The sequence below is a fragment of the Peromyscus californicus genome, unplaced genomic scaffold (assembly GCF_007827085.1).
Source record: "Peromyscus californicus insignis strain IS unplaced genomic scaffold, ASM782708v3 Scaffold_7__1_contigs__length_154581171, whole genome shotgun sequence".
Taxonomy (NCBI): domain Eukaryota; kingdom Metazoa; phylum Chordata; class Mammalia; order Rodentia; family Cricetidae; genus Peromyscus; species Peromyscus californicus.
In genome coordinates this window covers 77542176-77568482 of record NW_026294595.1, presented here as the reverse complement: position 1 = coordinate 77568482, position 26307 = coordinate 77542176, and the positions used below count along the sequence as shown (strand labels likewise).

At 43.2% G+C, this 26307-nt stretch overlaps 1 protein-coding gene across 4 annotated transcripts in view; it reads right to left on the bottom strand.

Annotated features, from left to right (window-relative positions):
- Positions 1-4996: 4996 nt before the first annotated feature.
- Pamr1 (peptidase domain containing associated with muscle regeneration 1) overlaps positions 4997-26307 on the bottom strand; it is a 152786-nt gene continuing 131475 nt past the window's right edge. For all 4 annotated transcript variants that reach the window (XM_052724105.1, XM_052724103.1, XM_052724107.1 and 1 more), the window contains 5 exons: positions 14228-14440; positions 12472-12538; positions 9247-9479; positions 7714-8006; positions 4997-6070 (listed from right to left, as the gene is read on the bottom strand). In XM_052724105.1, coding sequence (XP_052580065.1) covers positions 5534-6070; positions 7714-8006; positions 9247-9479; positions 12472-12538; positions 14228-14440 — 1343 coding nt within the window. In that variant the 3' untranslated portion in view covers positions 4997-5533. The remainder of the gene's footprint in view (positions 6071-7713; positions 8007-9246; positions 9480-12471; positions 12539-14227; positions 14441-26307) is intronic.

The window sequence follows — 26307 nt, the reverse complement described above, 5'->3', positions numbered from 1 at the left end:
CTGAGAGCCACTTTGTCCCAGTGGCTCCCCATGACTTGCCGTGGCTTTACATGTGTCAGCCGAAGGAAAGCAGAGCTTTGCTGCAGAGTTCCTTGCCCTATGTGGGTCTGGGATAACCTGGGCTTAAGAGAAACATGAGCTTTGGAAAGAAGAAAGATGTGGTGGTATTGTGTTCCCCAATATATTGTGCACTTTAATAAACTTATCTGGGGTCAGAGAACAGAACAGCCACTAGACAGACATAGAGGCCAGAATATGGTGGCACACACACACCTTTAATCCTAGCATTCCAGAGGCAGAGATCCTCTGGATCTCTATGAGCTTAAAGCTACACTGGAAACAGCCAGGCATGGCGACTCACGCCTTTAATCCCAGAAAGTGATGACAGAAAGGTATATAAGGCGTGAGGACCAGGAATTAGAGCCTTGGTTAAGCTTTTAGGCTTTTAGCACAGTTCGGCTGAGATCCATTTGGATAAGGACTCAGAGGCTTCCAGTCTAAGGAAACAGTATCAGCTGAGGAATTGGTAGGGTGAGGTGGCTGTGGCTTGTTCTGCTTCTCTGATCTTCCAGCATTCACCCCAATAACTGGCCTTGGGTTTGTTTTTGTTAATAAGACTCTTTAAGATTCATGCTACAGAAAGTGATGGCTGTCTTCATACTCAGAAAGTTGATACAGTCCATGGGACACTGTAGCAGTTCACATCCCCTGTCACTTGAAGTTGACCTTGCAGGCAGCTGTAGCAAAGTACCCAGGCCCGGATCTCCCAGAACCTATTGTAAACCTCCTTCTGGCTTCTGTGAATCCTGGACCGTGTGAGAGGGTCTGGATCCTCCATCAGGCCACTCACCTTAGAGGCTAAGGTAAGCAGAAGACAAGCAGGGTCTTCATTCATCTGCATAAAACCCAGTGTGTCTCTCTTCTGCCAATGTCATATCATTTTCCTTCCTGAGTGCTGGCCTGGTTGATTCAGACCCACCACCGGGAGCAGAGGCATCGGCTTGGCATGCACAGTTCCAGCAGTGCCCACTGCCGCATATGGCCATCACAATCCCTCATTTTAGGTGACTCTTGGGAGTGAGTTCTGGTTCTTAGAAAAACCTCTGATCGATGAAATGCTGAATCTCCACCTTATAGGAAACCTCTCAGCCTTCGAGCTCTATTGGAGAATTCTACACCAGGGATGGAGAGCATTCCAAAGCAGTCAGATATAGCCAAGGAACAGGCATGTAGCTGAGCCTCATATCCTGACTTGGGTCTTAGTGTTGTAGATGCAGAGACATTGCTGGTACCTCAAAGAGGGCAAGAGATGGTTTATTCTTAAGTCAAGTATGAGTGACGATGGCTGGGTACATGGATTAAGGTTACCCCCAAAGACATCTTTCTTTGTGGAAGCTATTATGAGATAGTTTATTACTTACAGAGCAAAAAAGTTATAAATCAAGGCATTTTCCAAATACATTGATGGGGTTCACCAATGGGTGGGTCACAGCCAAGCAGGGAAACTCTGCTATAGGTTTCAGATGCCATCTAATGACAGCTTTTGGATTGGTGGAAGATAGTTGTTTGCTAAAAATACATTTTAAAGGTTATGCTACTTACAGGGATGGCAGGTCAAACACAGAGGTGGGCAATAAATGGCTTTTGAAGGGACTAAAAATAGCTCAAGGTCATTGGCTTTGGCCTGCAACAGTTTAACTCTATGATTGTGATTTTCACTCATTTGGCCTTGTAGAATATTTAATTAATATTTTTCTGTGTTTTCTGGAAACTTCAGTTTACAATGTGAATGAGTACTTAAGTCTACAAGGGCAGTACAAACACTGCTGGAGAAGCCTGTGGCCATGAAACCACGAACCAAGCGCCTTGCAGTGGAGTTGTGTGACTTCACAGGAAGCTATGACCTAGCGTCTATTCACCTCGGATAGGGCACTGATAGCAAACGAGAGAAACTAGCCCACCAAGTCTGGCCTAGTGAACCAGTAAGTTGACTGGAGCTACTTATGGGAGCCTGGGTAAGGGACTGCTAACAGAAACATAAGTGACTCATGGGCAGCAGCATTAACAGAAAGCTCACCCCAACATTGGTGGTGATTCAGGAAAGCTGGATCTTTAGAACTCACAGAACAACTTACAGGAGTCTCTGTGGGTCTCAGATTTCCCCTCCCCAGCAATTGTTCCTGCTTTTACAACATGGGGTGAAGAAAGGGAGGGGTACATTCCACATCTTATAAATTTCACAGGCCTTGTAAGTTTCACTTGCTTCCTAAACCTCGTAAATGACACTATACAGTAAAGAGGTTATAGAAAAGGTGTGGAAAATGATGGTCTAGGTTGATTGGGGATGGGGGTTCAGATCAGGAATAGAAACAGACAGGTAATAGATACATTAAAATGAGTACCAATGTGTGAAATGCCCACTGAGGCAGGTGCAGAAGCTTTATGAAGCTGTGCACAGATGACTACTCAAAGCCCTGCCCAGTATTATAGGAGCCAAATAGTACGACATAGGTTTAGTCAGCTTTCCTGTCCTGTGACAACATACCTGAGATGAATAACCTAGGCTTCACCGTGAAGGAGCTATGTGAACTCTAGTGTCCTCTCTCTCTCTCTCTCTCTCTCTCTCTCTCTCTCTCTCTCTCTCTCTCTCTCTCTCTCCATATATCTCCAGTTTCCATCATGAGGGGGCATTTTACCCACCGTGTGCTTCTTCCATGATGTATTATACCACTATGAACTCAAAGCAATAGGACCAGATGATCATGGATTGAACCCTCTGGCACCATGAGCTAAAATAAAATAAGTCCTTCTCTGAGTTATCCGTCATACCAATCAGAAGGAAATGGGAAGACAGGACCTGAGTTCAGATCTCTTTGACCTAACTCCCACCATACTTTTTGGTGATCCTAGCTTTCTTAAAATACAGTTTTGTTTTGTTTTTTAAATAACTTCATGACTATCTGAAGAATCAATCCTCCAGCCTCAGAAAGGCTGCTGGTGACTCCTACCTCAGATTAAACCACTCTCCAATTCCCAATCTACCCAAACTACATGAGAATAAATGGGTCTTCGTTTAAATCCTCAAATGTTGAGTAACTTATAATCAATCCATTGCCCCTTGATGAAGCCATGAGGACAAGAAGAAGGGTTATGTGAAGGGCAGGAGATTACTCATGGAAAACCTCAGGAATATATGAAAAGAGAAAGTAGATGTAATTCTCTTCTGGCTCAGAGAAATGTATGGAGGCACAAGGGTGAGGGAGAAAGCTGGAATGCAAACATACTTTTACTCCTGTCTTAGGGCTGAAGCCAGCAAGGTTAAAGCTCTCTGACACAGGTAGCAGGAGAATAAAGTTCCTGTTTGGATGGGTAGGAAGCCAGTGTCTTCCAGGATGGTCTGTAACAGGCCTGGGTTCTCCTCTCTTGTATGGGACAGAAAAGACTGAGCATTCCCCACAAGCTTCCAAAGTAAGAAGAGGGTACCACTGGGAATGTGGCTCGGCAGTCTCTAGAGAAGCTGCCTCTGGCCAGTAGGTTGAGTGACCCAGACCAGGGTCAAATAATAATACCAGATTTAGGAATGCCAGTCCCCACAAGAGCTGAAGAGAAGCCTGGTCAGCAGGAAGGACCACAGAGCCACATGGAAACCAGACAGACCCTACACTAGACATTAGGAAAACACTGAGGAATTGGAAGGACCCATCACACACACCCAAGACCCAGCATGAATTCATGAGTTGCCCCATTGTCTCAATGCTCACAAGACACAAAAAAACTTGTGATGAGAAAAGAGAGGAAAATATTAGAAGTGTTTGTCAAGCCCCAACAGAGAATGTACTGGAAATATCATAGAAGGTATTTATCGGATTGAATTTGCCTTTTCCTCCATTCTAGTGAGAAGTGAGAAGGGGGCTTCCAAGGACACTCACATACATTGTAAGGAATCCCGAAGCCTTGGGTTCTTGGCAGATCAAATCTGGTGTAAGCAAACACATGATTCTGATTCTACTGTTTTGGAAACACAGACCTGTGGAGGTACAGACTGGTCACATAGCTCAGTATGTACTTGCCACCATGCCTGATGATTTGAGTTTGATTCCAGGGCCCACATGGTGAGAGGAAAGCAGTAACCTTGAAATCTGTCCTCTGGCCTCCACACTTTCATGGTGGAAAGCATGCAGTACACATACACACACACACACACACACACACACACACACACACACACTTACACACACACACACACACCCATACGCGCACATACACACACACACACACACACACACACACACACACACACACACACACACACACACACTAAATACATAACTGTAATTTTTAAAAAAAAAAAAGATTTGTGGGGGTTCAAGGCACTTTTACACTGAGTCTGGAACATAGAATCAGGGAGACACTTGGAATCGGCTGCCCCACATTTAACTTTTCTGTTACTGTGACCTGAGAGAAATAGTTGGAGAGAAGAAAGAGGCTTTTGCTCATGGTCTCAGAGATGTCACTTCATCGTAACGGGAAGGGCGTGGAGGAGGGGAGCAGCGTGCATCACGGCAGCCAGGAAGCAGAGAGAAAATGCCTGCACTGGCTTGCTTTCTCCTTCCTCCCTTTTAGTCTCTCTGAGCCCGCAGCTACTAGGACAGAATGTGGGAAGCTTCCCACATTCAGGGTACGCCTTCCCTTCTTGACTAATCCTCCCTGGAAACAGCCTCGCAGACACCGAACTGTGCGTTACTCATCTAGACACCTCTCCATTCAACTGAGCATGCAGTCAAGATCAACCAGCATGTCACTCATCCTGTCCTCTCTGTCTTCTCTGACTTGCCTGCCCCATGCCCCTCCAAACTCCAATGACTGGTATAGAAAACAGTCTTTGACGGACCCATTGGGAAATTATACCCCTTGGCTCTATGTTAAAGCGCCCTCACCAAATTATTGACCCAAATCCATGTAGCTTATAAAAAACAGCATGCAAAAACAGGAGAGGGACTTTTATCTTGGAGCCAACCCTTGTTTTATTGAGATGTGTACAGAAGATTGGAGGGGAAAAGGATCAGTACAGACAATGTATAATCAGACAATGTACACAGGAACATGTGCCACATCTAAGCTCCTTTGCCTTGGACTGCCATGCAGGCTGTTCTTTGGAACTTTGACCAAAGCCTGGTGCAGCCCAGAGCCCCCCCAGGTCAACTCTTTCAACCAGAACTGACCATGACATTCATGTAACTGTGAGGTTTACAGTGTCTGGGAGATTTTCTTTTCTAGTCACCTGGCTTTCTTTGAGGAAATTCAGTTCTTGCAAGCCCTGGCATCTTTTGGATGGTTTCCAAGCAGTCAGAAAGACAGTTTCCTGCCAGGAAGCAAACACTACTCACCCTCTACTGAGGTATATCCCTGAAACCAGAAACCTTTCTGTAGCCAAGGTCATGGGCAAAAATCATACTTCAGGTCCACACTGAGCCATACGCCATATATACAGATGGATGCTAGGAAAAGCTTCTCCGTGGCCTTGCAAGCTGGTTCATTTCATGTTCCTCTCAATCCAGTCTTTGAAAGGCAGCACCTTGGTGAAGGCTGTGGACAGGCCATTGCTGCATGTCTTGTCATAGCTCCAGCTGACCAGTCCCACCAGATGCCAACGGGGCTCAGGGGATGCTCGGCCTGGGAAGGACAAAGCAGCGATGCCCCCTGTCTCTGCAGTACAGATGTCGGAAGGGGTGCTGGGGTCTTGGCTGGCACAGAACATGTTGTCAGTGACACTAACGGGAATGCCATGGTCTTCGTGTTGTTCTTCACAGAGCAGTGAATCTACCACCCTGACCATTCCAGAATGCAGTGTGTCATTCTTAAAACCAGGGCTCCTCACATCCGCCAGGATGTTCCAGCCAGCCACAGTGATGTGCGACTCCTGGAAGGAGGTGCTGAGGTCCCGAGGGGTAGCCAAGCAGATAGGTTGGACACGGGTACTAATGCGGGCCTTGTCTAGGAGCTTCAGAATGGCGATGTCAGCGTCCAGCAGGATAGGGTCGTAGTTGGGATGCAGAATGATGGCAGAAATCTACAAAAGCAAGGAAGAGACAGCAGTGGTGAACAGCCCGCTCTAGTGTGGACAGGAAGAGGCCAGTTGGGGGTCAAATTATTGAAAGAAACTGTCTAAGTGACAGCTACAATTATTGAAGATACATTCCTCAAGGATTAAAAATTAAAAAATAATTGTGGTATTTTTGGAGTTGTCAACTCAAATGCCTACTGGGGCCTGGAAGGTGATAGTACATAAGTGGAGTCTGCAAGCAAGGCCATAGAAGTGGGTGTCCATGTCCCATCTAAAGTGGGCAGCCGATGTTTGTTCCAGATGATCACTGCTGCACAAAGATGTGATAAGCATTCTTATTCTTACCAGAGAAGGACACCAAGTCTTCCTTTGAAACATCTCAATCACTTAATGTTCAATCAACTGATCAGGAACACATATGTTAGTGTTCTACCATGTATAAGCCTTACATGTTAGCACGATCCATCTGTAAGTTCTACGTGTTAGCACTATCCATGTGTAAGCCCTATAAGTTATTCATTTACAATCTCTGGCCCACTGTAAGCATTTCATGTACCTTCAAACCAGTAAGATACAGCTATGTTTCCTAACAATGGTCCCTAAGTCTTTGTCTATAAAGATGTTCTCAGAATACTCTATAGCACTTTTCCACAGGATATTTCCTAAGTATTTTATGCCTTCCTAGTCAATGTTTTTGACTGGAGCTTCTAAAAATTCATATTCCTATCTTTTAATTTTTAAATGTATAGTTCTATTACTTGATACTATTTCCTTAGAGGCTTCTCTTATGAAATGCTGTTCATGACATACTGGTCTGTCCCTCCCATTAGACTAGAGAAAATAGCCATGTTTTATTTTTCTCTCTCTATTTTCCATGGATAACATGTTGTAGGGGCTCAATAATGAATAGATAGATAGATAGATAGATAGATAGATAGATAGATAGATAGATAGATAGATGGATAGATGGATAGATGAATGAACTGAGGCATATACAGAAGGATGGGTAGAAGAATGAATGGACAGGTGAAAAGAAGGGTAGGATAGGACAGATGGACAGACGGATGAATGGAAGGAGGGTTCAGAACAAGTGAAAAGCATTACAGTTAGGAGTATCCTGGATAAAAACCTGCATCCTCAAAGCCTACTTGAAATAATTCCCAAATTCAAATATGATAGATAATTAGTTCTCTTTTTTATTCAAGAAACACCTATTAATTTATCTTGATCTGAGTGGTCAGGGCACTGTGACAAGTCACAACATCCCTGGAACAAATCATTTGAAACAGAGATAGCCATTAAACAAATAGCTTCATCAACGTTCAGTGTACTATAATTTATAGTACATGCTACTAGACAAAGTACATGTGTATTTTACTGTGGTGGGAATGACTTTTGAGGACTAGAGTAATAGATGATACCTGACTCTACCTTGTTTTCAAAACAAGCAAAGGTGTGGAGGACAGCCGCATGGTTTGCTAACTTTCTCTATCGCGAGTCTGTCAGTATGAACCTCTGAGCCCCTGTTGCATACTAGGCTTTGGGATGGATATTGACGTGCTGAAGGATGGAGCTGACACAGGCTCTGTTCTCCTGTGCTCATAGCTGGTTAAGTCAGAGCTCCAATTTCCAAGGAAGCCCTCTCTCACCCGTAAATTCTGGATGGTCTTCTCATCCCGCTCATCGTCCCTGTAGAATTTTCCCAAGACAACCTTGAGGTCTGCTGTCTTGAGGATGGTGACCTTCCCTAGGTCAGTCACACAGTGGGCAGCCACAACCACGGTACGCTCGTTCACCAGGGCACCACTGCAGACCAAGAACCACGCGCCTTTGTGCAGCCCACCATCGTGCACACCACTGGTCCTCCGGTAGATGGCTGCCTGCCATGGCCAGCGGGTCCCTTGGGTCTTCGCAGAAGCAACATTCTCGATTTTTCCACAGACTGTGGAGAAAACAGTTTAATAGGATCAACTCAGACCATTGACACCTGAAGGCAAACAGGTCACTCAACCATGACAGCATAAATCTGAAAGGAAGGATCCAAAGGAGGTGAGAAGCACTAAGTAAACCAACCTGGTTTTCTCTTCCTTTTCATTTAATTTAATGTACAGGTGTGTGTGTGTGTGTGTGTGTGTGTGTGTGTGTGTGTGTGTGTGTGTGTGTTAGCACACAAACACATGTATGCATATATGTGTGAATGTCAAGTAGTAATGCCGTCTTCATTTCTCTCCACATTATTCTTTGAGACAGGACCTCAGCAATTTGGCCCAACTGGCTAGCCAGGAAACCCCAGGGATCTTTCTGTCTCTGCCACTCAGAACTGTGATCACAGGTACATGCCACTGTGCCCAGCCAAACTCATGTCCCTAATGCTTGCACAGCAATTACTTACCTACCAAGCTATCTCCCTAGCCTCCCTCCCCTTGTTATTAATCAACTATCTACATGTAGTTGGCTATAAAGTCTAGAGTTAAAAGTGGAGGTTTTGTAGTACTGAAACAATAGGACTTTGGACAAATTGTTGGCCCCTTAGATCCTTGGTTTCTTTGCCTAGAAAATATACTGAGAAATATCTACGACTTTAGGGGCTTTTTGAGAAGACTGAATGGGATGATGTAACAGACAAAATCCCTTGACTGTCTTCATAAGCATGACCACAACAAACTCAGCCATACTATTCTCTTTTCACAAAGAGGATGAAGGTGGTAGGCGAGAATGTGCAAGCCTCGAATCTAGAACTTCCACATTTTATCTTACATTATCTCCTATCACCTCATCATTTAATTAATGGCAATTACTTACAGTCATTTGATAATGAGTGTGAAAAGTGAGCCTTAGCAAGGCAGTCAAGGTGACATAAGCAGAGATGCTCTCACAGTTTTAACTCTCTCCTCAGTTGGTATTTAATTGTGGCTCTTTCCTTTTTCTAGATGTGATAAATCCTCTACAAGAAAAATATTCCTCTCAGAGCTAATGAGTCAATTTCTCTTGACCATAAGTTTAAGCCAAAAGGAGGGAGCTCTCATTGTGGAATTCCACAGGTCACCAAACTAGGGGAAGCCATGGAAGACTATCCCTTGCTCCATTAAACTTTCCATAAAAGACTTCAACGGTCAGCAATTCTTCACAAATGGTGTTGGAAAGGGAAAGAGGCTCAAACTCAAAGATGGGACTTGACTCACTTGGGATACAGGATGGGGCCCGTCCACTCCACTTCCCAGTCCTCAGGCATGTTCTCCTGCTGCTTCCCAGGCGGCGGTAGAAGGGTGAGATGCACTCATACTGCAGCTGGGTGTGCAAATGTTGGTACCCAGGAGGGAGGTCTCCAAATGGAAGGACTTGCTTCTTGGTAGAGGCATCCTGCAGTTTCTGCTTGCTGAAGGCTGTGGAATAAAGCTGGTGTAATGGTGTCTCCCTGGATCAAGGCACACAGGACCAGAGAAGAAGAGCAAGACGTTAGCATCCAATTCCCATGCTGCTATTGGTTACAGGAGAATAATACTCCTCCCATTTCCCATTTTCTGTCTTCGTCCTTTACTCCCTATCTTTGTTTACCCACTTCCTCTTTCTCTCCCCTCTTATTTCTTCTTCCTCTCTTTCTCTCCCTCCCTCTCAGCCTTCTTCCCTCCCTCCTTACTCTCTCTCCCTTTGCTACTGAATACATTCTCTTATGCCACTCAATATTGTATTCCTTTGTTCTTGGCATGCTTCCAAGTACGTAGGGTTTTAATCAAACAGAATAAAGTCTGATATAATATCGCTATGCAGAGGTACATGTTGTGTGTGTGTGTGTGTGTGTGTGTGAGAGAGAGAGAGAGAGAGAGAGGGAGAGAGAGAGAAAGAGAGGGAGAGAGAGAGAGAACATTTAATTGCAAAATTAAATAGGAAAAGAAGTTAATTTGAATGAGAGAAAGCCAGGCACATTCTTTTCTCTAAACATTATCATAATGGGGCAATATGAGAACCTGACTTGAACTAAACTGTGTTGATACAGTAGCTTGATTTGGCAACTAATGTAATTAGTTCACCTCAGAGACTTGAACTTTCTCTCAGGAAACACTGCTTGGGAGAAATAAAAAAAACTTGCATGTAAGTGTGAGAAGGGGCATTAAATGAGCCCTGAAGTCGAGGCCCCTAGAGACACTCTTTAGGGAGAGATGCACCACAGTTTCCTGCAGATTGTGCTTGTTTTACATTGGCGCATAATGGCTGTCAGCAAACTGAGAGTCCTTCAGGAACTGATGTCCTCATCCCTATGTAACAATGAATGGGGAAACGAAGCCCAGGGAGCTACCTGGGGGGAGGGGTGCCTTGGGGACGCAGTAAAAGAAGATGACACCCAAGGTGGTGTTTAGCAGTCACCACATCCACTCTAGAGTCTCTGCCATATCAATCTGACGATGTTGAAAATGAAATCTACATCTTGTACCTCTATGGTGTTTGGCTCAGGAATATTCAGTCTACATTGACTTCATTCAGTAAATATCCATTCTATGTTTACAGCCAGGTGTGGGGGCTTCTAAACGTGCTTACCTTTTGGTCACTGAAGCTACTGCTTGTTTCAGGAGGCTGTGGAACCTAAGAATACCCCCAGTTCACTAAATGCTAGGCTTGCTTTCTCAATTGCAGAAGTCACCTAGCACCTTCTCCTAATCTTCCATGACAATTTCTGTAACAGTAGGAAGCCCTGCTGTCTCTCTGTGTAGCTCAGGACCCCTGTACAGGCATCATCGCCTAAGCAGGGTGTCTTCTTGGAAGCTGGTGGATGGCACTTAGCAGAGAGCCCACCCCAGGGAACCCAGGGTAAGACCAGAAATGAGGCAGTCTGCATTCTATGGCCATTGTTCCCAAGAGAACACCTTGCCAGGAGGAAGACAAATATGGAGGAGAGGCTGAGCAGGGGTGAGATGTAAATGGTGATCTTCACTGAAGGGTTATCCAAGCAGTTCTGCTATAAAGAGGCATCTTGTCTGGGCCTTTGAGGAAGTTACTTAACTTCTCTGAACCCCAGTTTCCACATATGCAAGGAAATATTAATAAGATGCAAGTAATAATAAAAATGCCCAGCTTCAGAGGTTAGAACTAAATAAACTAACATCTGTCACGTGACAAGAACAACAGGTGGCACACAGCAAGGGTGCTGTCTGTGTCATCTATCAGTGTGGTTTTAATCCTTATAGCAATCCTCTGGGACCATTACTAATCACCTCTGGTTTTCAAAAGAGAAAATGAAGGCCCAATAACTTCAGGAAGTTGCTTAAACATAACTAGGATTGAAGAGAGGCAGAAGCAGATTTTTGAACCCTTGACTGTCAATCACATTTACTCATTCAAGAACTACTTATTGAATGCTTCTGTGTGGCAGAGGCAGTATCAAGCAAGAAAACTTCAGCATAAACAAAGCAAGCAATATTCCTTTACGTGTAAGTTGTATATTTGAAGGGGAAAGGGGAAAGGAGAGAGAGGGGAGGGAGAGAAGGAGGAGAGGGAGAGAGAGAGGTGGGGGAGAGAGACAGGAATGCCAAATGAAATCAGAATCATGGGGAAGGTCAGAGAAGACCAGGTAATGGAAACTGCCTGATGTGGTATCAGGATACATATGTGGTTGCTGGTTTTGTTTGAAATGACAGCTGCGAGCTTGGGGTATAATCGTAAAGTGTTTATCTAGCATGTATGAAGCTCTGGATGCATTCCTCAATATCATAAAATGTTTTTTTAAATAATCGTAAAAGAACAGTTAGAGATGGTCTCTCTGCTAGGTGAAAACAAGCCAAGTATTAAAAGGGTGGAGGGGGCTAAGCTAAGTTTCTGACATAGAATTATGCTTGGACTGGTAGAAGAAAACCAAAAATGTCTGTGCAACTGCAGCAGAGAGAGTGAGGAAGAGGAAGAAGGAAGAGAGGAAGAATGGTCTTTCTCGCCACAAGGTGGGTCTCATTTGTCTTCCCAAGAGAAGCTTTGGGTATACACACAAGAGTTCATGTCCCACATCCATCAGTTTGCCTCAGCTGGTTGGTCATCATCAAGACCATCTTCCCAACCCCTAGCTGGCTGCAGTGTTTAGCAGGATTGCCAACTCCTAGAAGCTGCCGTAATAAAGAAGCAGTCATTTCAGGAAGACTAAAATACTAAAATTCAGCTCCTCAAAGATCATCAGGGAAGCCTCGCTTCTTCTCATCAGCCATCTGCTTTCCCACGATCCAGTAAAACTTGTACCTCTTCCAGTAGGAGCTCCTTCTTGGCCAAAAGCAGCTGGCTAATGAGCCTCCATCTAACAAGCCCCATTCTTTCATGACCCGTTAGCACTAAATGTCCCTAAGAAATGCCAGGCTGCCTTTGGCCAAATACAACTGGAGAAGGGAGATAGTCATTAGCCTTGAAAGTGGAGTTCAGGGGCTTGGTCTCACCTTGACTGAACCTGCATCGGAAGGACCCTCCTTCTCACCAGGTCTGAGATCTTCGGTTCCCGGCAGGCTAAAAACAGATAGACCATGCTGTGTGATTCTTTCCCATCTTCACTGTGCACACCACGTCATCCAGATTCCCACCCTTCCAGACACTTGCACTCATTCCCCGGTCTCAGAGCCTGGATGTATTAGGAAACTTCAACAGTGTGTGTGCTTAGCAAAGATGTCAACTGCTTTTGACATAACCTGGAAGCTGCCTCTGGAGAATCCAGTAGCTCCCTCTGAAAAAGAACTGTTCTGCCGAGGTGTCTTGGGACAGTGGCACTTCATAGATTAGAGCCATCTGTTCCTGGGAATGGTGTTAGCAAACTAGATCATAATGGGATAAAACTCACAGTGAAGGCCCACAGAGGAAATTCAGAAGTCCTTGTTTAAAACCAGACCACAGTGCCAATAAATAAGTCCCGAGGAACCAACCATTTCTTGTCCTGTCTCTGCAATGAAGGTCCTTAGCAGTCACCAGAGGACAACTCAGAGCCCAGTTTCAATTCACTGAAATCTTTCATTCTTTTTTTCTTCCAGGGAAAACGAATCCTTCCCATCTCACTTTCCCAATCCAGCAGCCAACATTTGTCTAATTAGCAACTTAGAGTACTTTGGTTGTATTAATTTGTAAGAGAAAAGTTGACAAAACCTCCAAGGACATATGCAACACCGTTCCCATACTTAATGAAATAAAACATCAGGCCCTGTGCTTGGAGGATGAAAGTCGCTTCTGGCGAAAGTCTAAAGTGATTTATCCCTTTCACATTTATCCCTTTTTTTCTCTTTTATTCCTTTCCCCATGATTCGGGGTGTTGACAAACACCCAGCAGAGAGAGTGGAGAGTGGGGGCAATGATCTTGACAATCTAGGACATGAACACACTTTTCTTCCCAGTTAAGGAGGTGTCAGCCAAATTTACCAACTAATGGGTAAAGTCAGGAAGAAACTGCATCTCCGCTGGGATTTGGGGGGTGGGGTGGGGGGCTCCAGCCTCCCTATACAACAGTCCAGGGTTTTCTGTTCCCAATCTATATTTTAAATGCTCCTTTCTAGACCAGCTTTCTTTGAGCTTACCATAAGACAGATGCTTGCATTTCCATCTACACCCACTTCTTCTCCTGTCTTTCATCCGGTATACCATCCCAGCTCCTCCTAGCATCCTTAAATCTCTCCTGACGGCTACAGATCCTACCTACCTCACACCATCTACTCCATTTCAGGAATACTGATCTCACTCTCTCCCTTTTTTTTTTTTTCCTGAACTACTCATTTGTTCTTCTAACATCTTGTCCATTAGATGTTTCAAGGTCTGCTATCTTAGTTTTTAGCCATCCACATCTGAAGTCTCCCCTTAGAGGGGGCCAGGAACACGCGCTTATTGACTCTTTTATTAGAAATGTGATAAAAGCAGCTAGGCAAAGGCTTACAAATTCTATCCTTGGATTTACATATCTAAGACTAGCCTTGTCATGTTTCCCAAACTGCTCTTCTCCATCACCTTAGAGAAGACAAGAGTCAGGTCTTCTTGGAGTCCAGAAAAAAAGAAGTGAAAGTTTTACAAGATACTCTCCAAGACAAGAGTCACAAACAGTTTGAGGGTGAGTCTACAAGGAAACATTATTCCAGGGACTTAAAGGCAGACATGGGAACTGTCAAAGAATTACAACGACTCTATGCACATGTACAGGACCCAGAAACATCCCTGAGTTACCTTTTATGCAGACGGGCTGCTTCCCTGACCACTCTCCATCCTGCTGGCAGGTTCTTTTCTCGTTGCCACTGAGAACGTATGAGCCATTACAGAAGAATGACACAATCGTGCCAATTTTGACATGGCGCCCATTGAGAAGCCCAGGACCTCCTGTGATTTTCTTGTACCCATTGACTGGGCCCCCAAGGTCTGAGCAGTTTCTTTCTTCAAGGACTAGAAGTGGAAGAAGGAAAAAAAACTGTTAAAAGTCTGAGTCATCCGATTTTAGAATAGACTCTTCTCACATTTCGTTGAATTAAAAATATAGTGATGAGTGCCTGCTAAGAGCAGTGCTTAGAAGAAACTCCGAGAGGAACTTCATCGTAGAGAAGCATGTGTTAAACGTGTCTTCGGCTTGTTTTATGACTTATTCTTAAATCAAGAAATCATTCGTTCTAAATATAAATCAGTTGGGCACCAAATCTGGGCCTTAGATGATATTGTTCATTTCTTTCTCAAACTGCGGAAGCTGGGGAAGCCTGGACAATGTCACTATTTCACCTAGATTTTTCAATTAATATTTCATGGTTTTACTTTTGGGTGATACTGTCTTATATGTTTCATTTCCTAACACTCAAGCAATTAAACCAGACTCTACCGGTTTCCTACTTTGAGGTTGTGTACTCCGAAAGTAGAATTGACTTGAAACAAGAGTGCATATCTAAAATGGATTTAGACTTTAGTTTTCATCTCCCGGAAGAAAACAGTATGCTGAAACTTTTAGTCAAAAACAAACAAACAAAGAAAACAGGGTGTTGGGGGAGTGCTGGAGAGATGGCTCAGCAATTGAGAGCACCAGCTGCTCTTCCAGAAGACGGGGGTTCAATTCCCAGCATCCACAGTAGCTCACAACTGCCTATAACCCCAGTTCCAGGAGAATCTAACTCTGTCTTCTGGCCTTCAGACATCATGTGTGTAAGTGGTTCACAGACACAGATGCAGGCAAAACACCCATATGCACAAAATAAAGTAAAGCAAAATGGCACTATGTAATATAATTGTAGATCTAGCAGACTTCCCTGATCTCCAAATAGAACCTCCATCTGCGCAGCTAAGATTCATTATGAAGAAATTTCTATTCTTTCATTCCTGTCTGACAGAGACTTAAAGTCAAATGGCATCAGCAGCTATTCTGAGCATTTCAGCCACGGCCTGGAAATACGCTGTTGGATAAGCAGCATTATTGTCTGAAACAGATTATGACACAGTAATGATTCTGACCGGCCTAGGGAAAAACAGCAAGTCTCCTGAAGAATCCAACCTTTAATTATTGAATTTGGGACCAAGCTCTCCCAACTTCCCTTATTTCTTTTTGTTTAGTATTTACTTTATTTTATGTGTATGAGTGTTTGCTTGCATATATATGTGTGTACCACTTATATACCTGGTGCCTGCAGAGGCCAGAAGAAGGGATCAGATTCTTTGAACTGGATGGTTGTAACCCACCATGTGGGTGCTGGGAACAGAACCTGGGTTCTCTGCAAGAGCAAAAAGTGAGCTATTTCTCCGGTGCCTATCCCTGATTTCTTGCAGTCATTTCTTCCAAGGCATAGACTCATTCCTCTGGAACAGTCCCCAAGTAATGCAATTGTACATTCTACATGCCTTTCTTTCTATAACTGCCCCAATCACCTTCCCAGCAATTTCTTTACTTGCTTCCAGGCAAGAAGAGAATTTCCACTTAGATAATACCTTTAAAATATTCAAAAATAAAAAAAAATTGTCCCTATGTGCCACTTGGGAAGATTGCTAGAACCAGCCAGATGAGTGGCTTGACTCTACTTGGAGACGGTCCAGGCCATATGGCAATAGATCAATCATAATCTGTGTGCCTTGGGGTTATGTAATATAAGCAGCTCCTCCTGTGAGTGAATCCTAAGCTCCTATTTTAAGTGTAAGAAAAAGGACCTCACTGAGCATGCTGTTCAAAAATACTGAGATGGCATAACAAAGCACTCCACCTCGAGTGGACTCAGAAAACCTCGGTGCTATGTTTTCAGGAATGAATCTGGCGTGGGAGAAACAGGCGGAGGAAGCAGCCAATGCTGTAGCCTTCATCTAGTACAGATGTATTCAGTTCTGAACACACAGCAGGAAGGCCACTGCTGGAACCTAGAGACTACAATAAAAAGCACAGTGTATCCCACCTGCATGTTTATAACTGTGGAACTAGTCATAACATAGTAACTGGGAGATTTTAAGTCAAATTACTGGCCTTTAACATGATTCAAGACTGAATTCAAGACTGAATGTCTGGATCTATGCTCCCATATAGTAACAATCAACCAGAGTTTGGAGTTGATAAGTAGCATTTTGTCTACATGGGGCAGAGTTACTCACTTGGCCGTTACCCTCAACTAGACTGCCTAGCTATGGCTTTTTCTTAAATCTGTGGCCAATTAGTCTAGGAGCTGAAGATTGTGTAATACAAGTGTTGTTCTTCATGAATTTTGAGCTTTGCTCATGGCTCATGGTGGTATTCAAAGCAGTCCTGAAAGTGAGAACTGAGGAATAAACTGTAGCCACATCAGCTTCAGCAGAGGGAAGAAATCCTTTCTGCTGATGGTTCAGACAGGAAAACCTGAGAGCTGAGTTTTTCTTTCCTTGGAAGGAGGCACTTTCATAGTATGATAGACTACCACACTATGATTTAGCATGGGCTAGACCCTCAGGGATCATAAATCTGCTACATTTACTGTGGGTTTGAACACTGCAGAGTTCTTGAACCTTTGGAGAAAATAGATTTAGAATATTGAAGTCATTCATTTCTCTCACTGGGAAGGCTTTAAAATAAGAATGGAAGAGAAGCTAATCTGGAATACATCACCATCTCTACCCAAGCTGTGAGGATATGAGTCTATTTTCACAATTCTTCAATGTGTATACTTTACAACATGACATTTGTCAAATCAGGTCATATGTAAACTTTTCATATAGCACATCTTACTCCTGAGCTAAGAAAAGCCACAGTTAAATCAACAGAGCAGCTGAAATTTGGTGAGAACTTAGGACAGAGAATTCTGAGAACATGTAGTGGTTTGAAGTTATTGCACATATATGTCCCCAGGACAAATCCAAGCATACTTCTAAGTGAGGAGCCAATGGAATACTCAATGGCTCCCTCAAAAGCCTTGTGTTGAAATCCTAACTGGCATTCAAAGATAGAATGTTTGGGAAGTACTTAAATCATGAAGATAGAGCCCTCGTGAATGATATTACTGCCTTTATAAAATGGAATCCAGAGAGTTCTCTCTCCTGCCTTCCTTCATTTGAGGACTCAGCAAGATTCCAACACCTAGGAAGTGGGAAGCAGGTCTTTTCTAGGCAAGTCATCTTCCAGTGTCTTGATGTTGAACGCCCTAGCCTCTGTAACTATGAGAAATAAATGTTAAATCACTCGATCTCTGCCATTCTGTTGTAGTAGTCACAACTGACCAAGATGGAAGACAAGACCACATTACTGAATATCAAGAGAAACAGAAGGAGCTTCATTAAAGATCTAGAGAACGTAGTTTTGTGATACCACTTTAAAAAGTAACTATGCTGAATATGCTCAAGGAAACCAAAGACAAGACTGATAATTTTAGCAGGAAACTGTAAGCCTTGAAATATAACCACAGGAAAAATCTAAAATGGAAAAGTACAATGATAAAATAAAAAATTCAGTGGATAATTTAATAGGAAATCTAATGAGACTGAAGAGTACTAATAAGCTGAAAGAACACTTACAAGAAAAGAATTATAACTTAGCCTAAATGGCCAAAAAGGTGAAAATGTATATGAAAATAAATATGTATAGAAAAATGAATAAATATGTATGTAAATTGGTGTCCCTGGATGAGAGGAGGAGAATGAGACAAAAGCAGTGTGCTAAAATATCCTACAGATTCATAGTCTCAAATCCCCCCAAACACGAAGAAACTCATATATATATAAAGCAATGAGGGGGTGTGGAATGATGTAAAATAGTCATTATTTATGGCTTATAACACTGAGAATAGCTTTTTGTTTCTTTATATTTTGTTTTCAAATTTTGCAGTCATGCAATGTCAACAGACAAAAGTTTCTTTTTTATTATTTTGTATGCTGTTTCTATTGATAGGCTCTCAAGGATCAGGAAAGACAGCCTGGATCCTCTCTGGTAAGTATCTGAAGCCAACATTTGCTGTTCTGTGCCTTTTGTTAAATGTCCCATAGGCTCTCCATCCCAAGAAAAATCTCTTTAATATCTTGCATAATCATTGACCTATACAAGTTTTTCCATTAAATCTCTTCAGCCACTGGGCACTGGTGGAAAGCAGAGGCCTTCTAGCATGAGAGTTCAAACAAGCACAAAATCCACCAAAGAGGTAGAATTCATTCATTTTTCTACTGAATAAACAATAATTGGAAATTTATGTCTCCAAACCTTATTTTTGTTGTGTGTAAAGTAGGACTATAACATGTATGTGCTTGGGCTGAAAATGTAAAAAAAAAAAAAAAGTTTTATTTCCAATGTTTGCATTTGTTTACAAAGTAGTCAACTACTTTTAAAATCCATTTTCCCAAATTTAAAACACATTACAGAACATCCCAAAGAGAGAAGCCTTAAAAGGCCATTATTAGCACTACTAGAGCAGCAGTTCTCAACCTGTGGGTCATAACCCCTCTGGCAAGACTCAATCTCCAAAATTATTTACATTACTATTCATAACAGTAGCAAAATCACAGTTATTAAGTAGCAACAAAAATAATTTTATGGTTGGAGGTCACCACAACATGTGGATCTGCATTAAAGGGTCTCAGCATTAGTAAGGTTGAGAACCACTGCTCTAGGGCATAATGCAGTGTTCCTCTCCATTTTCTGAACTTTGGGTAGTTTACCAATGACAAGCTTCCAAGTTCAAGTTGACTCAGGCTTCTGGGTACCAAGTGCAGTGTTTTTACTTTCTCATTTTAATCCTGCATAGTAAAACTGTAAAATGTTGCTCCTATAGCAAACAGCACCTGGACATTATTGTCTCTTCTCTCCCATTTCCATATCTTCCAAAGCTGTATACCCACTTATGATGCCTTTGAAGGGAACTCTAAGACTTGGTCCACCCACTGTTGTTTCTCCTCATTTAGATATCTCCCTGGTGGGTATACAGATCATTCGAATCTCATCAGAGGTCCTTCCCACAGGTTTCAAAGCAATTCCCAGTCCTCCATGTATTCTCTTTTTAGAAACCTTTGTATCTCCCCATTGAAAAGATTCATGATTCTTTTCTGTTTGATTTTTTTTTTCAAGGGCTTTATGTCTCATTTCACCTCAGTGGGATGGTATTTCAGACACAGCCAATAGAGAATTTAAAATATCTCTATCTCTGGCTTAAAGGAGCTAGAGCCCCTACTTGGCTAAGTAGAACACCCATGATTAATAAAAGATAGCACATTGCCTTGTTCCTGTTGATCCTCAGCCTGGGGACACAAACCCATTAAATGCAGCAAGCCCTTATATGCTAGTGCATGAACAAAACAGTCACCAGAGGGCCATCTTTATGGAATACTGTTTCAGATGAACAGTTAAAGGTCTTCTATATCCTTAGTTCCTCTCTCCCTGCAGGGCACTATATGAGGTGGTTCATTATGATTCCATTTACAGGTACGCATGTGATGATGTTAAACTGTTCTTACCTTGAATTCTACAGGAACCTCCGTCAGGTTCCTCATATCTCTACACCAACACAAGATATCGGCCCTCTACTTCTCCAGGTGTGTCTTGTTGCTTGGAGTTGGCACCTGCATCCTTCAGAGGACTGCCCTTGGGTATGAAAGCTAGCTTGCCCAACCTTGATCTTGTCTCACCCTTTATTCAGCCAAGGGTTGCCAATGGAATGGGCATGTTTTGTGAGCTGTAATTTTCACTTTCCAGAAACCTTCAGGATCAGGCTGCATTTGGGAATTTAGTAGAAAACATCTTGACTGATTTCCTCCTCGTTTATGTCTTCTCCAGTTCCCTGACTGTCTGATTCTAGGAGTCCTTGCTTTAACAAAAACCTAGTCCCTAATGCTTGAGCCAGGAGAAACTAGCCTAAGACAGCAGTACTGTTTTCTTAGCCTGAGGCACCAGAACCTCTCCTGCCTTCCCTTCTTGCTTCTACAGACAATGATGGGAACCTAGTGAGGCAATCGTCAGAGCCATCAGCATGACTGGGTAATGAGTTCTTGAAGGAGGGTGAACAGGAAATTAGAGAAGATGCCCTTAGACAAAGAAGGGCTCCCAGCTTCCACAAACACTTCCACGCTCCAAGCTATTGTACCCAAAGTGGTCAGGTGGTGTAGACAACGGGACTTCTCAGGATGAATAATGAAGACTTGCTCAGGCTTCTCCTTCATGACTCACTGCTGTCTACATAACCCGATTCTATACAGCCTGTGCATGAAGAAGACCCCTGCAATGACCAAAACTGGATTCTCAATTATAGATCTGAGAGCTGGATTTAAGTTGATTTAGAGCAAATAAAGTTATATTGTTTTTCTTCCTCCTGATTGATCCACTAAGAATCACTACTGACAGCTGAAATGACCAAGGTCATAGATCTATAAGAAGTGGACATGAAGATGGCAGCATTATGCAACATGTCAGGACCCTGTGGCATTGTCTTCAGGAAGAGTGGTTCATTTGTGCACACCGATAACACCACTTTCCGGCATCCAAGTAAGTAAGACTGACTATCACAGAAGGAAGTTCCTACTGGAGCTGCCTCACTGTTCTCTGACAGTTAGTAGGCCCTGGGGCAGAGCCTAGCCATGGAAAAACAGCCTGCTCTCTCTTCCCTTATGTCATTATCCATATAATATTCCTGTTCACAAAAGAAATGGATTTTATGAATGAATCTAGAATTTTAATGTGATACACTAATCTTCTATGAATATTTATCAATTTTCTTTTGTTTAGATCTCTAAGCTCTAAGCTCAGATTTGTAGACAAGATGGGTTAAAAAAAATGCCTGGGAACAAAGAACCAACTTACTTTGTCTTTCCAAAATCTAACATGTCACTTGTTGGCGGACTGGGGTGATGCTGATCGATCATTACATATTTAACAAATGACCCCCGCCCATGCCAAGCAGAAAAAGGCATTGGCAGATATTTTTCTGTATCTTTTAAAAACATTTTTTATTGTTTGAGAAATATATACATGAATATAATGCATTTTGACCCAGTCTCCTCCCTCTTCCCTCACCTCCAATTCCTTCCCTATTCCCACCACCACCACCTTTCCCTCTTAACTTTGTTCTCTCTCTCTCTCTCTCTCTCTCTCTCTCTCTCTCTCTCTCTCTCTCTCAGTCTGGTTGCACAGGTATGGGACCATCTATTGGAATGTGGGTAGCCTTTCAGGGACTGCATCCTCAAAGAAAACTTATTCTCCTTCCTCCCAGCAGCCATCAGTTGCCAATATCTTCTCAGCTAGGGGTGGGTAGGACTTGATAAGCCCTTCCCCCATCCATGCTGGAACTGGCTGGCTTGATTTTGTGTGAGTCTTGTGCAGCTGCTGTGAGTTCATGTAAGTAGACAGAGTGGTTTTTCCATATCAAAACCAGAAAAACAAGTGATATTAGTTCTGGCTTATTCTAAGATGCTTGATTGCCCAGCCTTTCCTCGGCCTCACTTAAGTACTTACAAATGAAAAGGACTCATGACTTTCCACCAATTTATCTATTCTTTGGGTTTGGTTTCTACCACGCTAAATCTTTCTGAATGAAGAAAACCCTTAGCCAGGCCTGGTGGCACAGACCTGTTATCCCAGGGACTCAGGAAGCTGAGTAGGGGAATGCTACAAGTTCAAGACCAGCCTGGACTACAGAGTGGGTTCAATGTCAGCCCAACTTAGTCAGGCCCTATCTCAAAATAAAGAGGTCTGGGATGTGGCTCAGTAGCAGGGCGCTTCCCAAGTGCATGTGACACCCTACATTCAACCTCCAGCCCCACAAAAATGAAGAAAAAGAAGAATTTTAGGAGTTCAATTAGATGTCAATGTAAGAAACTCCGTTTAATTTCTTTAGGTTAACTGACTCAACTCATACTGATGGAGAAAAATAAGATGCAACACGTGAGGGTGTGGGGATAAATAAATGCACACATCCTCTTCATTAGCATCAGCTTGCCTGTGACTAATGCCTCTATTCTAAAATCACACCAAAAGAGAGCATGCTAACCAAGGAATAAAGAAGGTAACCATGGGGTTTTCAGCGAATTTGAATAGGTTGTGAAGGACCTCAGCAAACACTAGCTAACAGCAGAAGCTGGCTGGAGTATGGGTGGCTGGCAGCACAGGTTCCATGAGGCCAAATGCTGGAACTGCCTTGAGACCATTTAGGTAGCTGTGTGGTCTGAAAGAAAGCCTCTTACTCTACAGGTAGAAAGCCAAGTGAAATGGACCCAGATTCTAAGTCAGATGTTCTGCCCAGAGCAACTATTGGGGACTTGTAATTAGAGTTCTCAGTTTTATCACATTTGTGCCATCTTTAAAGTACCACACAGTGACTGCCACTTAGTCAGGGCACATGTTGTAGTCAGTGCAATGCAGCCAGTATATCAGGCACAAGTCCATAAATTATAAAGGATGAGACATTGAGAAGAGACTCAGAAATGCTTCTTCATGATAGGAGCATCTATGTACCACATTGCCTGGAAAATGCTGGGTAGCAGATTGAATAAATCTTTAAGAAGATCCTAAATTCTCAAGTTTAACACTTTATAAATCAACAAAATTGATATTTCATATTTTGAGCATCCTTCAAATAACAAAGCCCTAAAATACATGCCACTTGACATTGGTTGAAAGCTTAACCAATATTTTAGAAGTACAAATGGATGAGGATCTAATTGACTGACTGCCACAAGTCCATCCCTTGTCAACTTGACACACAAACACATCACTTTTTTTTTTTTTTTTTTTTTTTGGTTTTTCGAGACAGGGTTTCTCTGTGTAGCTTTGCGCCTTTTCCTGGAACTCACTTGGTAGCCCAGGCTGGCCTCGAACTCACAGAGATCCGCCTGGCTCTGCCTCCCGAGTGCTGGGATTAAAGGCGTGCGCCACCACCGCCCGGCTAACACATCACTTTTTAAAACATACCATGCCACCCTACAAAGTTCTTGTTCATCTCATAACGCAAACTAAATCCACTTCATTCCGTAAGTCCCATTAATCGTCATATTCTCACGATTGCTCAAAAGCTCAAAGGATTTTTTTTGAGACTCAAAGCAAACTCTGAGACATATGAACCACTGTAGAATAAAAACAACAAACTTCCATACTTCCAATTTTGGCACAAAGTAAACATTCCCATAGAAAAAAGGGGTGACATCAGAGTGAGCCCCAAACACAGCGCAGCAAAAGTCAAACGCTACAGTTCCACGCCCAGCTTCTGGGGAAAATGCTGTCCTTCCTGAGCTCCAAGAAGCTTGGGAAACCCTGGCTCTGCGACTTTCCATTTCACAGCTCACATGGTCGTGTCATTGGCTCTCTGACCTTCAAGCTTCATCACCAGATATTCTGGGTCCTTACTTTACAGACAGCAGGCAGGGGGGCTTCTCAGCCTCATAGTCATAGAATCGTGTGTGTGTGTGTGTGTGTGTGTGTGTACACATGCACACATGTACACATGATATAGAGAAGAAAGGAGTTCTGGTCAGAATAAAATAAGTGTTTGTACCATAGATAAACTTGTGGTGACCTTTCTCTAATCATAACAGCTTCTTCTATTTTTTTACTGTTCTTATTCTGCTCCTTATTATTTTTAATTAATTATTATTATTGATATCCTTCTTGATTTCACAAATGGTCTATAATGAATCACAAAATGATGAATGAAGAGGTATGTTTGCCTTTTGGCAAATTTTAGTCATGAAATGTTTGTGAAAGCTGAGTTATCCACCGAGCAAAAGTTGGGTTTGGTATTCTCCCTAAAGCAGTTTCTGAGCACTGTAACAAAGGACACAGCTGGAAGTCTACACAAGTGTCACCCTATGATCCAGCTGTGGTGGGAGCTGGGGTGGAGGGCGTTAGGTTCAATTCTTAGCGTACTCTTTACATCTGCCCAACCTCACTCATCACCAAAGTCAAGGAAAGAACTTGGGACAGTTTGGGTTCTGTTTGGACAAGGCATTTGCCTCCTCACTGAGGTTTTGTTGTTCTAAAATCCAACTCAGCACAAAAACTGCTTAGAGACAAGCGAACGGTGGCCTCTTTCTCTTCCATGCCTTCTCTTGTTGGGTTCATGCTTGAGTTTGGTGCTTCTGGACTGAAGCAAGTGTGTTTTACTCTCTTGAAGGTCATCACCGATCAGAAATAATGGCGCCAGCTGATGATATAATCTTCACCAAAATCTCGTTTTATCCCTTTCCAGCGGGTAGAATTCGGCTTCCCTGATGTTTTCCAGCCCTCTGTGGGTGTGAATGAGGTGCTACCCATGTGAGGTTGGCTTGGATGGCACACACTGCTATTTATTCATCCGGCAGCAATTTGGAGACTGGGGCTTAATTGGCTATTTGATCTTAATCAGTATTGTCTTGGGCCTCTGGTACACTGTGTCTTTCAAACACCACTTTCCGGTGCTTGGATGGCCTATTTATTTAAAACTGCCTGTGTCCAAGAGACGGTCAACAGTGACCATTGTTCAGAAAGTCAGAATTGTTTAAAGTTTTTGTTCAAAATCAACCTGGCATATTACGGTGATAGAGTAAGTGGGCCACTTATGTGATATGAGAAGCTCGATGGTTCTGCTTCTGGCTCTGCTCCGAAAGAATAGTCTTCTTTGGTTTTCCCAACACTTCAGGGTTTGTTTTTGAGTCATCATCAAGATGGATATAGGTCTGGAGAGACAGCTCAGGAAGTAAAGTGTTTGGCACACAAGCATGAGGACCTGAGTTTGAACCCCAGAACCCACATGGAATCCCAGCACTGGAGAAGAAGGGACAGGAGGAACCCTGTGGCTTTCTAACTAGTCAGGCTAGCTGAATGGGGAAATTTCAGGTCAGGGAGAGACACTCTGAATAACAAGACAGATGGCCTCCAGGAAAGACACCTAAGGTTGACTCTGGCTTCTACACGCACATCTGGACATGTGTGTATGTGCACACACACACACACACACACACACACACACACACACACACATACACACACACACACACACACACACACACACACACACACACACACACACGAGGAGCTGGGCATAATGGTGCATGCCTGGAATATCAGGAGTTGGAGATTGGGACAGGAAGACTGCAAGGTTGAGGTCAACCTAGGTGACAATAGTGAGAACTTGTCTCAAGAAAAATATTGCTGTTTTTTAGCACATGGATGCCCACAAGAATGCCTTGGAATTTACAAAGAGGACATTTTCACCTTTTGAAGTTGGTAGAGACTAGGTAAAGAATGTTCTGCAAGGCAGGATTTAAGAAAGATGGGAGTTTTATGACCTATGTCTGGGGCTGGAGTTCCTCTGGGGTTGTGGCCTCAGGAAAGTTTGTTTTCATTTCAGGTTAATTTTATTTATTTGTTTGTTTGTTTGTTTGTTCGTTCATTCGTTCATTCATTCATTCACTCACTCACTCACTCACTCACTTACTTACTTACTTATTGGTTTCTCTGTGTAACAGCCCTGGCTGTCCTGGAACTTCCTTTGTAGACCAGGCTGGCCTCGAACTCACTGAGATACGCCTACCTCTGCCTCCTAAGTGCTGAGATTAAAGTCGTATGCCACCACCACCTGGTCCATTTCAGGTTAATTCTTTCTTGTCCTCGCTCTCAGTGGGCACACAGCCCATTCCAGCTCTAATGGATTACCAGTGAACCCAGGACCTACATAAACTCTGCCTCCTGCATTAAGTCCTGCCTCAGTGACCTCACCCGCCAAAACAAAGCCAGGAGGGCCAGGACAAGAGCAGGTAGATGGACACAGAGCCTGGGCACCCCTACAGCAGGTGGCCCTTACCACATGGTCAGCTCCATCCTATGTGTGTGGGAGCAGTTCAGCTGGTGAGTAATTTCTATGTCTTCACCTATTTCC